Source organism: Parus major, chromosome 22 (assembly GCF_001522545.3).
Source record: "Parus major isolate Abel chromosome 22, Parus_major1.1, whole genome shotgun sequence".
Taxonomy (NCBI): Eukaryota; Metazoa; Chordata; class Aves; order Passeriformes; family Paridae; genus Parus; species Parus major.
The window spans coordinates 2477894-2489361 of record NC_031790.1 but is presented as its reverse complement, the minus strand read 5'-3'; the positions used below and the strand labels follow the sequence as shown (position 1 = coordinate 2489361).

General features: G+C 65.7%; 3 protein-coding genes and 1 long non-coding RNA gene across 16 annotated transcripts in view; 3 read left to right on the top strand and 1 right to left on the bottom strand.

The window, feature by feature from the left end:
• Positions 1 to 4215, top strand: part of PDLIM2 (PDZ and LIM domain 2) — a 5998-nt gene extending 1783 nt beyond the window's left edge. For 3 of the 4 annotated variants that reach the window (XM_015648919.3, XM_015648917.3, XM_015648918.3), the window contains exons 3-10: positions 172 to 323; positions 641 to 710; positions 792 to 883; positions 977 to 1022; positions 2614 to 2768; positions 3053 to 3198; positions 3267 to 3372; positions 3829 to 4215. In XM_015648919.3, the coding sequence (XP_015504405.1) occupies positions 172 to 323; positions 641 to 710; positions 792 to 883; positions 977 to 1022; positions 2614 to 2768; positions 3053 to 3198; positions 3267 to 3372; positions 3829 to 4024 (963 nt within the window). In that variant the 3' untranslated portion in view covers positions 4025 to 4215. Of the gene's footprint in view, positions 1 to 152; positions 324 to 640; positions 711 to 791; positions 884 to 976; positions 1023 to 2613; positions 2769 to 3052; positions 3199 to 3266; positions 3373 to 3828 lie in introns of all 4 variants that reach the window. The other variant, XM_033519465.1, reaches the window with a different exon arrangement.
• Positions 4216 to 4985: 770 nt separating this feature from the next.
• C22H8orf58 (chromosome 22 C8orf58 homolog) lies at positions 4986 to 8527 on the top strand. Of its 3 annotated transcripts, XM_015648650.3 has the most exons (5): positions 4986 to 5292; positions 7103 to 7737; positions 7823 to 7910; positions 8085 to 8188; positions 8257 to 8527. In XM_015648650.3, the coding sequence occupies exons 1-5, from the start codon at positions 5016 to 5018 to the stop codon at positions 8338 to 8340; spliced, it is 1188 nt and encodes a 395-aa protein (XP_015504136.2). In that variant the 5' UTR covers positions 4986 to 5015; the 3' UTR covers positions 8341 to 8527. The 3 variants fall into 3 exon arrangements, with proteins under 3 accessions (XP_015504136.2, XP_033375355.1, XP_033375354.1); XM_033519464.1 differs by having other exon boundaries at positions 8088 to 8527; XM_033519463.1 differs by having other exon boundaries at positions 8085 to 8527.
• Positions 6165 to 9617, bottom strand: LOC117245412. 3 transcript variants are annotated; one of them, XR_004500093.1, is made up of 4 exons: positions 9517 to 9617; positions 9046 to 9299; positions 6647 to 7005; positions 6165 to 6442 (listed from the first exon to the last, which is right to left on the bottom strand). It is a non-coding gene; the product is annotated as an uncharacterized LOC117245412 (long non-coding RNA). The 3 variants fall into 3 exon arrangements; XR_004500091.1 differs by having other exon boundaries at positions 6165 to 7005; XR_004500092.1 differs by having other exon boundaries at positions 6165 to 6964.
• LOC107213965 lies at positions 8551 to 11393 on the top strand. Of its 6 annotated transcripts, XR_004500090.1 has the most exons (4): positions 8551 to 8974; positions 9075 to 9187; positions 9650 to 9708; positions 10944 to 11224. XR_004500090.1 is itself a non-coding variant. In XM_015648922.3 (3 exons), the coding sequence occupies exons 1-3, from the start codon at positions 8854 to 8856 to the stop codon at positions 11373 to 11375; spliced, it is 666 nt and encodes a 221-aa protein (XP_015504408.1). In that variant the 5' UTR covers positions 8551 to 8853; the 3' UTR covers positions 11376 to 11393. The 6 variants fall into 6 exon arrangements, 2 of the variants coding, with proteins under 2 accessions (XP_015504408.1, XP_015504407.1); XR_004500089.1 differs by having other exon boundaries at positions 9650 to 11224; XR_004500087.1 differs by having other exon boundaries at positions 9599 to 11224.
• Positions 11394 to 11468: the final 75 nt, after the last annotated feature.

Genomic DNA, 11468 nt, shown 5'->3' with positions numbered 1-11468 from the left:
AATTTCCGGGTGTTGTTTCCAGGGCCGTGGTCCTCTCCTGGCAGAGGGTCTGGTACTGTTCTGTCAGAGCCCTGGAGATCCCAGGGGGTGGGAGCACCCCAGCAGGGCGGGGTTCGGGGGGTGCTGCACTGCACAGGGGGGTCACCGGTTAGATGTCCCCTTCTCCTGGAGGTGACAGAGCACGGGAAGGCGGCCATGGGTCACCTCCGGCCTGGGGATGTCATTGTCACCATCAATGGGGAGAGCACCGCCGAGATGCTCAACGTGGAGGCACAGAACAAGATCAAGCAGAGCCCCGGGCAGCTCCGGCTGGAGGTGGAGAGGTGCGTGCTGGGGGCAGCCCAAACACCCGGCCCTGGGTGCCAGCGGTGCTGGGGTCCCCAGCCACGTGTGAGTCACTTGTTCCCTCTCAGCGGCCCTTGGGGCGATGCCATCCCCGCGGGAGCCCGTCCCGGCTCTCTAATTAAGAGCCGGGTGCTAACGAGGCCGGGCAGCGCTGGCTGCCGTTACCTGGCCGACAGGTCCCAGTTGGGGACCCAGCTGCTGCCTCCCTACCGGGGAGGGTGACACGGTGCCGTGCACAGGGTTTTTGTGCTCCTGGGGCTGATCCCAAACCCTGCTGCTCTCCCTTGGCCTCCAGGTCCCCGGTGCCATCTTCCAGCCACACCAACGGGGACACCTCCCCTGAGAGGTTGGCCACGCACTTCCAGGTGAGCCCTGGGCAGCCCCCATGCACCCCGGCCCCCCACCCAGGGCTGGCGGCAGCTGCTGGTGTCACCTCCCCTCCCCAGGACATGCTGCGGATGCAGAGTGAGAGCCAAGGTACCCTGAGAACCCTCGACCCCAGCCTGGCATCCCTCACCCACCCACCGGGCAGTGCCAGGTAAGGCTGCACCGGGCTGTGTGTGGGGCTGGGGGGTGGGAAGGGGTCTGGGGACAGCCAGGGACCCCCCTGAATCTCTGTTCTCTCCCCCAGCTCACAACACTTGGAGCAGGAGTTCACCTGTCCCAGCCTCCGCCAGGTGAGCAGGGAGCTGGGGGACTGCAGGAGGCCAGGCAGAGATGCTGGGGGAACATCTGTGCACCAAAACCTTTTGAACCCACAAACCATCCCTGTTTTAAGCCCCAAACCATCCCACTTTGCACCACCAAACCATCCCCCTTTGAAATGCTAAACCTTCCCCCTTTGAGCCCCCAAACCACCTCATTTTAAGTCCCAAACCACCCTCCTCTGAGCCCTAAAACTACCGCACTTTGAGTCCCCAAACCACTCCCTCTGCACCCCCACGGCAGCGTCACCGCCCAGCCCTGCTGTCCCTCAGGGTCCCCGTCTGCGGTGGGTGCCGCGGGTATCCCCTCCCCGCCGCGCTGGCAGCACCCCCTGTCCCGCGGGCACCGCCGCACCTGCCCAGGGATGTTTTGCTCCTCTTGGCAGCGGCGCCAGCCTGGGGAGGCCAAACCAGTTTGGGGAGGCCCAGCTCCGCTCCCGCCAGCCCGGGGCACTGGGGTGTTGGCCGGGCACTGCCGCGGTGGGATACCCCGGGAGTGGGATCGGGATGAGCCGGGAGTGGGATCGAGATGCCCGGGGGCTGGATGCCTCCTCCACCCCCGAGCTCAGTCCCAGGATGCCCGCGGTCACCCCATCCCTTCCTGCGGGCAGCCGCTGGCTCCGGGCTTGGCGTCTCCCTCCTTTCCTCCCTCCCTGCTTTCTCTTTTTCTTGTTTTTCAAGCCCAAATTGGGAAGCGCCGCGGCCCCGAGCTCGGCCCTTCCCAGCTGCCTTTGGCCGCAGCCCCGGCCGCCCCTTGGCCGCCCGCTCCCTCCTGCCTCCCCAGCTCCTTCTTTGCTTTGGGGCCGGCTCCCAAGGGTCCCTCCCGGTCCAGGAGGGTCCATCCCTGCCCTGGAGGGTCCTTCCCAGCTCGGACACCCCCGGCACAGGGTTGGGGGACGTGAGGATGCCGTGCCCGAAGCCCCCCACCCAAGCCCCTGTGCTCAAGGGGGTGGTGAGGGGATGGCTGCCCTTGGATCCATCCCACTCCTCCTCACATCCCAGGGCGGGCTGGCGCTGGATGCCGGCAGGGATGAGGCCAAGGCCCGGCTCCTCCCGTGCCTAATTTTAGCTCATCCCTCGTGACCCCACAGAGCCTCAGCGCTGGCCCTCTCCCTCTCCATGGCGGGGGGTCCCTGTGCCCAACCCGGGGTCCCGCTGGGATTCATTCCCATCTGCATGGCAGCTGCTCCCGGGAACATCGGCTTCCACTTATCCAGGGTTCCGCTTCCCGGCCTCGCCGGGGCCGCTAAGCAGGAGCAGATGGAGGGGAGGGGATGGGCGCAGGAGCTGGGTTATGGGGTGAGGGTGCTGCCCTGGCCCCTCTGGGGGGTCTCACTGACCCCAGCTTGGGTGAGAAGGAGAAGCGACTGCCCCACGGAGCGTCCCTGCATCCCTCTGGAGACCTGGACTAGGGGAAAGCCCCTGGGGCTGCTCCAGGCATCCTTGGGGTGCCTGAGGGGAGAGAAAGGCTCTATGGGCACTCTCAGGCCATTTTGGGGGGCTGCTGCAGTGTCCCAGCCCATCCCGGTGCCCCAAGGACATCCAATGCTTCTCCCCCTGCAAGGAGCGAGGACGCCTGAGCCACCAGAACAGCTCCCAGGGACCTGTCCTACCTCCACCCCCCTGCCCACCCTCAGCGGAGCTCGGAGCCCCCCAAAACCCCTGGGAAAGCCTGAGGGAGAGGCGCATCTCCTCACCTTCTCCCAACACCTGCCACAGGTTCGGAGCGGGCTGGGGGCTGTTGGGGGGGGGGGCAGCGTGGCAGGGGAGCCCCCAGCCCCATGTCCCCACCCCTGTTTGTCACCCGTGGGTGCTGAGGGAGCCCATGGAAAGGGTTAATTCACCTGTAGGCAGGTGGGGCCGTGGGAGGGCCGGGCAGGTTGGGGCAGCTCCCGGGGTGGAGGAAGCAGGTGACGGACGGGTAGTGGGGTGCAGCCGGGTGGATCCTGGAATCCGGGTGCTGGGAACCCCCCCAAAATCTCCCCTCGGACTGCGCCCCACAGCCAGGGCTCGGAGCCGGCCATGAGGCGCTTGGAGGAGGACTCGGAGGTCTACAAGATGCTGCAGGAGAACCGGGAGCTGCGGGCAGCCCCGCGGCAATCCAGCACCTTCCGCCTGCTCCAGGAGGCTCTGGAGGACGAGGAAGGAGGTGAGGGGGGCACGGAGGGAGGTTTGGCACGGGGGTGGCGGGACCCTGATAGCCTCATGTCCCCACAGGAGGTCCTGCGGCCCCCTTCCCCAGCCGGCTCTCGGCCGCTGCCCGCAAACCCGTGGCCGGGGTGCAGAAGCTGCACGTCTGTGAGAAATGCGGGAGCAGCATCGCGTGAGTGGGGCTGGGGGCCTGGCCGAGTCCCGGGGCTGGCTCCGTCCCTCCTGGCAAAGCCAAAAAGGGGCTGCTCCCAGGGGTGGGGGCGTCCCGGGGCAGATCGGTCCCTGACATCGCTCCCGGCAGGGATAAAAACGCGGCTGATCCTGGCTGTGGGTGGGGCAGGCCCCGGGGCAGGATCGGTCCCTGATGTCACTCCCGGTGGGGTTAAAACGGGGCTGAGTGTGGGGTGGGGATGGGGCTGGGGGGTCCCAGGGCAGGATCCATCCTTGCCATTGATCCCTCAGCGCGAAAATGGGGGCGGTCCTGGGGTGGGAGTGGGACCGGGGTGGTCCCGGGGCAGGATCCATCCCTGCCATAGCTCCAGCGCCAAGACGGGGCTGGCCCTGGGTGGGAGGGGACCCTGGGGACACGGGCAGTGTCTCGGCTGACCCCCTGTCCCCACACCTCCAGGACACAGGCGGTGAGGATCCAGGACGGCCGCTACCGGCACCCGTCCTGCTACACCTGCGCCGACTGCGGCCTCAGCCTGAAGATGCGAGGCCACTTCTGGGTGGGGGACGAGCTGTTCTGCGAGAAACACGCCCGTCTGCGCTACCAGGGACCCCCGGGGGGACCCGTCCCCCGCCCGGTGTCCCCCCGCTCCTGAGCCCCGGCACCGTGTGATGGGGTCACTGCCAGCATCCCCCGGGGCTGTCCCACCCCACTGCGGTAGGGCTGGGCAGGGGGGCTGAAGGCACTCCCAGCTGGGGATGGATGGGATTCGGGGGGAGGATGCGATGCAGCCGCCCATCTTCACCCCTTTGTGGGTGTGTGTGGTGAGCTGGGGGGGTTCTCAGCCCGGGGGACACTGGGGGGGACACTGGGGGGAGGGGGGCGGGGGTCGCTTGAGCACTTGGGTACTGGAGAGGGGGCTGGCACCACTTGTGCACTGACTGCAAAGGGCTTCTCTGAGGAATTAAACCAGATTCTCTATAAATATAATATATATTTGCTCCACTGCCGTGTCTGCTCTCTGCAGGGACCCCAGGGCAGGGGGAAAGGGGAGGTTTTACCCCAAACCCAGGGTGCAGACCGGGACCCCCCCAGACCCCTCAGCCCTCCTGCCTGCACCCGGGGTGGGGTTCCGGTGCTCCCGGGAAGGTTAGGGCTGCCCGCAGGACCTGGATGGCCCCTCCCAACGTCCCTGGGAGGTGTCCGGGTTTATTGGGGGCTGTTGGCCGAGGCCTTTGTCCTGCTCCAGGTGCTCTTATCACCTCTCCCCGCCCTCCGTGCCCATCTGCACGGAGATGGCTGCTCTCTTATCTGGGATTTACTGTTATCAGCGGCCTGTCCCTTCCCCTGTCCCTCCGCAGCAGGGACAGCCAGGATCCCTCGCTCCCCTCCTGCCTGGGGTCTCACTGGGGTCTGTTTGGGGTGTCCCGGGCTCGGCCATGGAGCTCTCACCATTGAATTCCCGATTAATCATCCCAGAGCAGCTGGGGATGCCCCTGGATCCCCGGAAGCGTCCAAGGCCAGGTTGGACAGAGCTGGGAGCAATGTGGGACAGGGAAGGTGTCCCTGAGGGTGGCACTGGATGGGGTTTAAAGTTTCTTCCCACCCAAACCATTCCATGGCTCTATGACGCCCAGTGAGGGAGGATGATGATGGTCCAGCCCCCTCCGGGAAAAAGAGAAATAAACGCTTTGAGCGCTCATGGGACAACACAGCTGGGGCTGGGGGCAAATGGGCGGCCACCCCACCCCCGCCCCGCCCCGCAGCTGTGCCGCCCCCCGGCCCTGCCCCATAAAGCACCGGAGGAGCAGCCCCTGAGCTCCCAACCCGGCTCCCAGTGTTCCCTGCTCGGTTCTCGGTACATCCCGAAGATGCTGCACCGCCGCGGAGCCTTCACGGTGTGGCCGATTCGTGGTGACCTCGGTAAGTCGGTGGCCCCTGGGGCTGTGGGGGATCCCTCGGGGGTCTCTAACCTGCGAGGATCATGCTGGAGGGGATCCTCGGGGATCTCTGTTTTGAGATGTCTGTGCTGGAGACGGAGCCTGGGGTCCTTGGAACCCCAATTTGCGTTGTTTGTGCTTGAGAAGGAATCTGGGGCCTCTCTGGAACCCCCAATCTGAGCTAAAGACGGTCCCTGGACTCCTGGTTTTCCTCCCACTCCCTGCAGGGAGGGGCCCAGGCTGCCCTGGGAATTCAGGTTTGCCCTTGCCATGCTTGGGTTGACGGGCCGGTGCCGGTCCCCAAATACAGTGTGGAGGTCCCCAAAACCTAGGGCCCATCTCCATGTGTGCCGTAGCTCCGGCTGTGCTGGGACCCCCTCCAGCATCATCTGGGAGGTACCGGGGGCTGAGCTGGAGCTGCCAGGGCGGGGCGGACCCCGAGAAGAGGCTGATAGGGACCACCCACGCCTCTTCTCGCCTTGCCCGTGGCCCCCGCCACCGTGGAGCTCCGGTGACACCCCCGTGGTGTCGGGGGAAGCAGCCCCTTGGCACGAGGAGCCCTGGAGTCTGTGGAATTGCGGCGTGTGGGAACCGGGATCCTGGCAGCGGCCACGGAGCTGCGGTGGAGGGGCTGCCCCCCGGAATTCCTGGGATTCAATCCTGCCGGGGCGGAGGGGCTGCTCCCCGGCATTGCTGGGATTCAATCCCACTGAACGGCCGGATTGTCCCTGGGTTGGCCGCGACTTCCCGGCTCTCCAGTCCCCAAGGGATGCGCGGTGAGTGCTGTGGTTGCAGGAGGGGCAGGAATTTGGGAGCACTGGGACCCCCGACCGGTGAATTCAGCCCACGCTGGAGTCTGGAGTGAATTTTCTGGAATTTGGTGGGATACAGCCGGCACCCAAACAACCCTCTCGCCTTCCCAGCTGGGGTGGGAAGGGAGTCCTTAACCACTGGCCCAGCCAGTATCGCCGATCCCAAAGCCTGCGAGGAACCAGTTGGGAACCGGTCCTGTAATGAGGTGCCTGTGGATACAGGGCCCGTCGCTGGCTGCGCTGGATATAAAAGGGAGCTCCGGGACGCGCGCCCGGCACTCGGCTCTGGCTCTCGGCGATGTGGGGTGGCTCCCGCGCCGTCTGGAAGAGGAGGTTCAGCTGCTGTGAGTGCGTTTGAGGGGGGTGTCAGCCCCCGGCTGAGGCTTTCGGGGGGTGGGTAGCCCGCAGGAGGTGCCAAAGCTCCGCTCCCACCTCCCCGAGCGCTTCGCCACGGCCCAGCTGGGAAGGGAGCGAGTGTTGGGCAAGGAGCGCTGAGACCTTCCCATGGATGTGCCGCACTCCCACCTGGAGCTGCGGGGTGGTGGGGCACACATCCCGGCTGGCGATGCTCCCCATCCTGTGGGGACAAGTGCGAGGAGCTGGTGGTTCCTGGAGCCATCCAGGATCCCACGGCCGTGCTGTGTCCTGGGCTGCCGGCACTGAGCTGGAGAGGCTCAAAATCCCTGCCCAGGTCAGGGTGGGGGCCGTGCCCCCCTCAGCAGCGCGGTTTCGGAGGAGGATGAGGATGGGGAAGGCCGGGACCTTGTTTCTGGGGAGCAGCGACAACACGCCGGGGTTGTAGGAGCGCATTCCCAGCTGCAGGGACCCGGAGGAGTGGGGTCACTGGGCAAGGGAGAGAGCGGCCTTGGGCACGGCTGGAGCTGCTGTAGGGGGTTGGGAGGGCTCGGAGAGATGCCGAGCACCAAATTTTCTGCTCAGGGACCCCTCAGCTGAGCCCACCCACCCTCCCTCCCCCCGCAGATGGTCCCTGGGAGTCGGCCGAGAGCTGCATCGTGCGCACCTCCGCCAGCGTCTACCGCCGGCTGCAGGAGAGCCCGTGGCAGCCCCCGCGGGGCATGAGTAGCCGGGGACCCCCCTCGCCGCCACCACAGCCCCCCAGCAGCCCCTCGGCCGGCAGGAGGTTCCTCAAGTTTGAGTCCGAGGATTCCGGGGTGGAGATGGCCAGCAACGAGCACTCGCCCTCCACCCCGCTGGGCTCCGAGAGCAGCTTCTCCCTGGACGGTTTTCCGGCGGAGAAGCCCCCCGGAGAGGAGCCCCCCCGGAGCCGCTCGGCCAGCAGGAGGCTGCTGCAGGCAGCGCAGAGGAGCAGGAGGCAGCGCTGCCCTCGACAGCTCAGCAGGCGCAGCGCCAGCACCGCCGACCTGGCAGAGCCACCGCGGGACCCCGGGGAGCCCGAAGGGGCGGCAGGGGGGGCTCGGCAGCCCGGCAGCCCTCGGGACCCCCGGGCTGGGCCCGAGGCCGCGGTGTCGGGGCAGGGGCTGCGCTACCTGGAGCACGTGTGCCAGATGCTGGAGCGCCTGGCGAGGCTGCAGCAGGACAACCGCGCCCTCCGGCAGCAGGCGGCCGGAGCCCGGAGCGCCCGCCCGGCCACCCTGGTGAGAGCCAGGAGGAGGGGGATGCGCGGGGAGAGGGCGTGGGGGGGCCCAGCTCACACCCGGCCTGTGCTTTCCTCACCCGCAGCCCACCCGGCAGTCTCCGAGGCAGAATTTGGGCACGTGGAGGGGTGAGGAGTTCCGGCCGCGCTCCTGCTCGGACAGCCAGGCACCAGGTGAGCGGGGCGAGGCTCAGCAATGAGGGCACCTGGGCGCAGGTGAGCACTGGAGGGTGTGGGAATGGCAGGACCGACCGCTGCCAGGTGAATGGAGGTGGGGAGCAGGGTGTGGGATGGCAGGATGATGCTCCCCAGGACCCCCAGCTTGACCAGGTTTGTTGTCCCGTTCAGCAGCCGAGCCCGGGCCGTGCCGGAGGATGTGGGGACACTCGCTCAGCTCCCCCAGCCTGCTGGACCCCTCCGAGGGCGGGGCGCGAGTCCCGGCACCGGACAAGGTACGGCCGGGGTGTAACGGGGGAAGGGTCCCGCGGGTCCCCACCACTGACCCCACCTCTCCCGGCAGGACGGGCGCTCGCACTGGGGCCGGGTGAAGGTGCTGCTCACCCGCCTGACCCGCCGCTCTCTGCGGGGCGGCCGCTGCAGGTAGGACGGGAGGGTCCCGCTCCCACCGCCACACCTGGATGGAGGAAGTGCATCACACCTCACCCTGCGGCGTCCCGCCCGCCCGGGGCCGGTCCCCGGCCCGGCGCACCCCCTTCACCTTCACCCTTTCCCCCAATAAAGGCTTTTCACCGATAAAGAGGCGGCTTTTAGCGCGGTGCTTGTTGTCGCGACGTGACGTCACTCCCCTAAAGTCGATGTGACGTCACGTGAAGGCGCGTCACTGCCGCATCACTTCCCACGGCTTTTCCGCGTCACTTCCCGAGGCTTTTCCGCCCCTTTTGTCCGGCCGGGCCCGCTCCCACGGGCGGCTCCAGCGGCTGCTGCCCCTCCCCAGGCTCTCCCCCGAGCCCCCTCCCCACTCAGCCCCGGGCAGGCTCCGCAGGGGTCCCGCTGCCTCGGGGTGGGGGTAAAGCCTGTCCTCCCCCGGAGCCCCCCCCACTGCCACGCGGGTGGGTTGGTGGGGAGAGGGCGCCGGGAGGTCCCCGCCGGGGCGGGGATGATGCTCCGGGGAGCATCGTGGCTTTCTCCAGGGGGGCTCCCCAGTTTGGGGGATAGAGTGGGGGTGGATGCCGTTTTGGTGCTGCTGGAGCTCTGCGCGGGACGGGCCGGTGCCGCAGGTGAGGAAGGTGCTGTCCCATCAGGTATCCCGTTATCCCTCCCTTTTCCCCCTTCCCTGTGGATTTCCTACCGTCACTTGGGATTTTTTTTCCTTCCCAGCGGTGAATCCCGCAGCGCCTCCCGAGCCCTCCCGGCACCGCTCCCAGCCCGACGCCCCGGGGGCATCCTCGGAGCTGCAGCATCCTGCATCCCACCGCTCCTTCCCGGGAAACGTGAGTGCATCCTCACGGCAGGGGCTGGCTCCGGTGCTGGGGGTCGCTGGCAGAGCCCCCCCAGCTGGGTCACGGCCTCATCAAGGGGTGCTGAAGGGTTTTTGGAGCACACCTGGGGGGGGGGGAGTGTTTTATCCTTGTCCCCTCCCCTCTCCAGCATCCAACCCCTTCCCATTGCCCCCTCTGCTCTCCTGAGCCCCCCGGGGTGAGGAGCCACGGGCAGGGATTGGGGAGGTGGGGAAAGGACACAGCTGGGTGCTCCCAGAGTGGAGTGGGAGTCTGAGCACCCCCTCCCTGCTACCCCTCTGCCACCTCCATCCTCCCCTCACCTGGGAGACGGGGCTGATCCCCAGGGGCTGATCCCAGGGAAGGTGCTGAGGCTGGCCATGGGGATGCTGATTCTCCTTTCAGGCCCCAGGTGAGGAGGAGGAGGGAGGTCTGAGCCTCTCTTTCCTATCCCAGCACTCCTGGATCACCTGGAGCAAGGGGAAGCTCCGGAGAATCTGAGAAGGAAAATCAAGGTGTGGATCCAGGTGCTTGTGTTGGCAGGCCTGGACAGAGTTAATTCATCTAATTTGAGGAAAATCCTTGGGATTGGTGCTGCTGGATTAGTGATGGGCTGGCATCTCCTAAACCCATCCTGAGGGGGTCGGGAGGACAGTCAGGATTGCTCCAACACCACTGGGCTAACCCAGAATTCCTGATGGGGAGAAAAAAAGAGGATTTGCTCACCAGCAGGGAATGCTCCCCACATCCTGGGATGGCCTCACTGCCACTCACGTGGATCCTCTTGGAGAGGTGCTTCCCTCTGCTCCTGGAGGTCTGAGAGCTGATGAACCTCACCCAGGGGTGCCTCAGACACCGAAGCTGAGCACATTCCACATTGTAGAGTTAATTTTCCCTTCCTGCCAGCTCTCTCTATTAATGCTGGGATCTTGTGGGTGGTGCAAAACCCGGTAATTACCCACTTTTATAGTAAAAAGATAGAATTCTCCCCAAGCACTGCGGAGAGTACGCAGAGTGAATCCCTGGGAGTGCCTGGGTTAAGTTTCCATGGGTGAAATCCCTCTCCTAAGCGCCGTGAGGGCAGGAGGAGCTGATGGCACAGACCAGGATCTAGGATTTGTGGATACTCTGAGTGCAGGAGAGGTGGGCTGCTGCGGGCGAGGTCTAGCTGTGCCACGCAGGGTGACAGTGACACAGACAAAGCCACCAGGAGAGCTCAGGTGAGCCCAAGGGGGGTTGAATCCAGGGAGGAATCAACACCTCAAAGCCACAAAGGGGCTGCCATGGACCTTTACCCACTTGTGAGCCACCCTGAGGCCTGCAGGGCTCAGATCCCGCGGGGGAGCATGTCCCTTGCTCAGGCTCACGGGCTCTGTGCGTGGCAGTTAAAAATATATAAAAATATCTATATTCTGTATATTTAGCATCCCTGCTCTGGGTAACCGTAGCAACTGGGTTTATTTTGCTTAAACCTGGCCTGGCATATGATGTGGTTGGGAAGGAACAGCTGAGGGGAAACAGAGGGATGAAGTTCTCTGTGCTGGAAGCTGGGGAGGAGCCTTGGCACGGGATTGTTCTTGGGGTAACCTTGCTGTGTCCCTACACCGGGGACAGCCACCAGCATTCCCACGGCTCTGCCCCATCCCTTTTGCTCCAGCTGCAAAGGGAAGGTTTTGTTTTAGGGGTTCCATCCCCATTTTCTGCCGGGCCTCCCAGGACACCCCTGACCGCTGCTCCTTGGCCCGTGCAGATTTGCCAAATCCAGGTCCTGGCAGGAAGAGGTGGTGATGGCTTCCCTGATGTCTGGAGATGCGTGCCCTCACCTGGAGCAGCAGGAGCCTCATGCCACCCCAAGGCAAAGGAGGCACCTTCATCAGCTCCACCAGAACCCCACCAGAGTGGGCTTCCACCCCCTTCTCTCACCCAGCATCTGCAGCCCCCAGGACACAGCAGACAGCCTCTCCTTATCCTCAAAGCTGCCAGCTCAGGCTTAAATTTCCTGTATTTTACTAGAAAACCCGATTCCTCGTGCTCTGACGCCGTTTCCTTCCCGCGCCTCCACGGTTGGGGGGTTGAATGTTCAATCCCAGTTTTTCCCTTCCAGGTGACACCCAAGACCCTCCGCGTCGCCCCTGCAGTGGCGGCCGGGCGGCGGCAGAGGGCGACAGCGGCCCGGCGGTGACAGGGACAGGGACACCGACACGGGCCCGGCGGGGACAGGGACAGGGACACCGGAACGGCCCTGGCGGTGACAGGGACAGGGACACCGGCACGG

Coding starts and splice junctions, on each gene's coding strand:
- C22H8orf58 (XM_033519463.1), top strand. CDS start 5,016: ATGATGATGGTCCAGCCCCCTCCGGGAAAAAGAGAAATAAACGCTTTG. Junction 5,293..7,102: donor GCCGATTCGTGGTGACCTCG/GTAAGTCGGTGG, acceptor CTCCCCCCGCAG/ATGGTCCCTGGGAGTCGGCC. Junction 7,738..7,822: donor GCGCCCGCCCGGCCACCCTG/GTGAGAGCCAGG, acceptor CCTCACCCGCAG/CCCACCCGGCAGTCTCCGAG.
- LOC107213965 (XM_015648921.3), top strand. CDS start 8,854: ATGATGCTCCGGGGAGCATCGTGGCTTTCTCCAGGGGGGCTCCCCAGT. Junction 8,984..9,074: donor CGGTGCCGCAGGTGAGGAAG/GTGCTGTCCCAT, acceptor TTTCCTTCCCAG/CGGTGAATCCCGCAGCGCCT. Junction 9,188..10,943: donor ACCGCTCCTTCCCGGGAAAC/GTGAGTGCATCC, acceptor TGGCCCGTGCAG/ATTTGCCAAATCCAGGTCCT.